The sequence below is a fragment of the Mandrillus leucophaeus genome, unplaced genomic scaffold (genome assembly GCF_000951045.1).
Source record: "Mandrillus leucophaeus isolate KB7577 unplaced genomic scaffold, Mleu.le_1.0 Scaffold435, whole genome shotgun sequence".
In the NCBI taxonomy this organism is placed as follows: domain Eukaryota; kingdom Metazoa; phylum Chordata; class Mammalia; order Primates; family Cercopithecidae; genus Mandrillus; species Mandrillus leucophaeus.
The window spans coordinates 32,188-34,648 of NW_012104643.1; the positions used below are offsets into that span (position 1 = coordinate 32,188).

At 61.6% G+C, this 2,461-nt stretch overlaps 1 protein-coding gene across 2 annotated transcripts in view; it reads left to right on the forward strand.

Annotated features, from left to right (window-relative positions):
* LRRC56 (leucine rich repeat containing 56) overlaps nucleotides 1-2,461 on the forward strand; it is a 22,312-nt gene that overhangs the window by 1,830 nt on the left and 18,021 nt on the right. Inside the window, exons 2-4 of one of the 2 annotated variants that reach the window (XM_011993815.1) lie at nucleotides 7-153; nucleotides 1,092-1,282; nucleotides 1,961-2,048. In XM_011993815.1, the coding sequence (XP_011849205.1) occupies nucleotides 1,106-1,282; nucleotides 1,961-2,048 (265 nt within the window). In that variant the 5' untranslated portion in view covers nucleotides 7-153; nucleotides 1,092-1,105. Of the gene's footprint in view, nucleotides 1-6; nucleotides 154-1,091; nucleotides 1,283-1,960; nucleotides 2,049-2,461 lie in introns of those variants that run through there. The other variant, XM_011993814.1, reaches the window with a different exon arrangement.

Genomic DNA, 2,461 nt, shown 5'->3' on the forward strand with positions numbered 1-2,461 from the left:
TTTTAGTACAGTCGGGGTTTCACCGTGTTAGCCAGGATGGTCTCCATCTCCTGACCTCGTGATCTGCCCGCCTCAGCTTCCCAGAGTGCTGGGATTACAGGCGTGAACCACTGCGCCCTGCCAGACATCTGCATCTTTAAGGGGCAACACTAGGTAAGCCTGGTGCAGGTGGTCGAGGGATACACTGGGCTTAGAAAGAACGGGGTACAGGAGAGGGACACACTGGGCCAACACCCTCAGAGGCCTGGAGAGGGGCTCAGGAAGAACGGGGTGCAAGAGAGGACCCCTGTGGAGAAGGAGGGAAGTGGGATTTGGAATAGCAGCAGGCATCGCGTTGGGGAACCCAGAGGTAACCTAGCATCGGTCACACACCTGACTCTGTCTTCCTCCTTGCCAGCTGGGCCCGTGGATGGTCAGGTCCTGGGCTGACCTGCTCACCTCTGGGTGCTGTGACCTCAGCCCGGCCCATTCCAGGTTCCCCTGGGCACAGTAAACTGGCCAGGAAGCCACCCTGACTCTTGCAGGTACTGCCTGAGGGCACGTGCTGCCTCCTTGCCTGGATGTTTGACCCACAGCAGAAGAAAGCAGCTGCCTGCAGAAGGGGTTTGGCTGGCACAGGGGTGGGGTAGGGGAAGGCCTGGACCCCAGGCTCAGAGACCATCAGGTGGAGAAGGACCCATAGCCCACAGATTGAGGCAGCCCTGGGAGCCCCATAGCCACAGGCAGCTGGCCTGGCACCATCAGGCTCACAGCCCTCATGGTCCTCAGGTGGGGAGGCATGGAGCCAGCACTCCCTGCATGGACCCTGAGGATGGGCAGAAACATAGGGAGGGCGTCCTACGGAGCAGAGGGGGTTGAGCCAAGGCTGGGGGAGGGGAGCGTGAGGCCCTCCAGGCTGAAACTAAGCAGACTAGGGCTCCATGAGGCCCAGCCAAGCTAGGAGCCTTCTCTAGGCTCGGGGTGGGGGTGGGTGCCAAGGGCTTGCTGTGTGTGTTGGCGGGAGCAGGGAGTTGAGGGCTGTGCCAGGGTCTCAGCCAGGCTACAGAGGAGGAGGAGCAACAGCTTGGAGCTTTGCGCTCTGCCTCTGTCAGCAGGTTACATGTGAATGGACCCAGGCTGGGACAGATCCCGTGGGCCTCGGCCGAGCACCTCCAGCTTCCGGGTGCGGGAGCTGAGCTGGCAAGGCCTGCACAACCCCTGCCCACAGAGCAAGAGCCCTGGCAGCCAGAGGGACAGCCTTGGAGAGCAGCTGGTGGAAGAGTACCTGTCCCCTGCGCGACTAGTGAGTGTGGGCGCTGGGGGCTGTGGCCACAGAGGCCTGCGTGGGGTGACATCCCAGGGCTCCTTTCTGCTGATGATGCAGCCTGCCCTCTGTCCCCCTCTTGCTGGTCTTGCCTGCTGATGGTTGGCCTCAGCCTGGCCCCTGCAGCTGAGTCCACTCCGCCCACTCTGCCCTTGGGACCCCTACCAGACCCCAAAACACCAGCAACACCAGGTGCTCGGTGACACAGATGTCCCCAGGCATTTGGGTCACAGACAGGACTGAGCTAGGCCAGAACCCACAAGTAGGGGCTGAGCGTCCATTATCCTCCAACCAAAGAGGGGGTTGGTCCTTCACTCAAGCAGGAGACCAGACGGCTCAAAGCTCAGGGCAGGGCCAGGCGCGGTCCGGGCTCTGGGTGCCGGATGTGGTGTGTCTGCCCTGGGAGTCTCTTTGGAGATGGGCAGCCCCCAAGGCAGGTCCTTCTCTGGCAGTGGCCCTCCAGTCAAGTGCAGCACAAGCTCTGCTCATGTCACGTCCATTTCCATCCCACCACCCAGACCAGGGCCAACATGGCCAAGGCAGGGAAAGGTCGGTGCCCACTCCAGCGGGAACCCCAGAGTCCTGCAGCCAGAAGCAAGGATGGAACTAAAGTGGGGAGAGCCAGGATCAGCACTGAGTCCCGGTTGGTTTCTACAGCAGGCCCTGGCCCAGGTGGATGACCTTCGGCTGGTGAGGGTGCTGGAGATGTGTGTGGACACCCGTGAGGGCAGCCTGGGGAACTTTGGTGAGCCTCATCCCACCCCACCATGGCCACAGCCATGGCCAGGCCTCTCCGTAAACAACGCACATTTCCTGGTTATGACAAAGCTGTCCTCACCTCTCGGGCTGCCTATCGGCTTCCTTAGGGTTGATCTCTGACCTGAGGTCTGTGTCAGGTACAGGCAGAGGGCAATGCACTTAGGACCCCGCACACCACGCCAGTACCCCCAGCACGCTCAGTACCCCACACACCCATGCCAGTACCCCAGCACGCTCAGTACCCCACATACCCATGCCAGTACCCCAGCACGCTCAGTACTCCACACACCCACGCAGTACCCCTAGCATGCTCAGTACCCCACACACCCATGCTAGTACCCCAGCATGCCCAGTACTCCACACACCCACGCAGTACCCCCAGCATGCTCAGTACCCCAC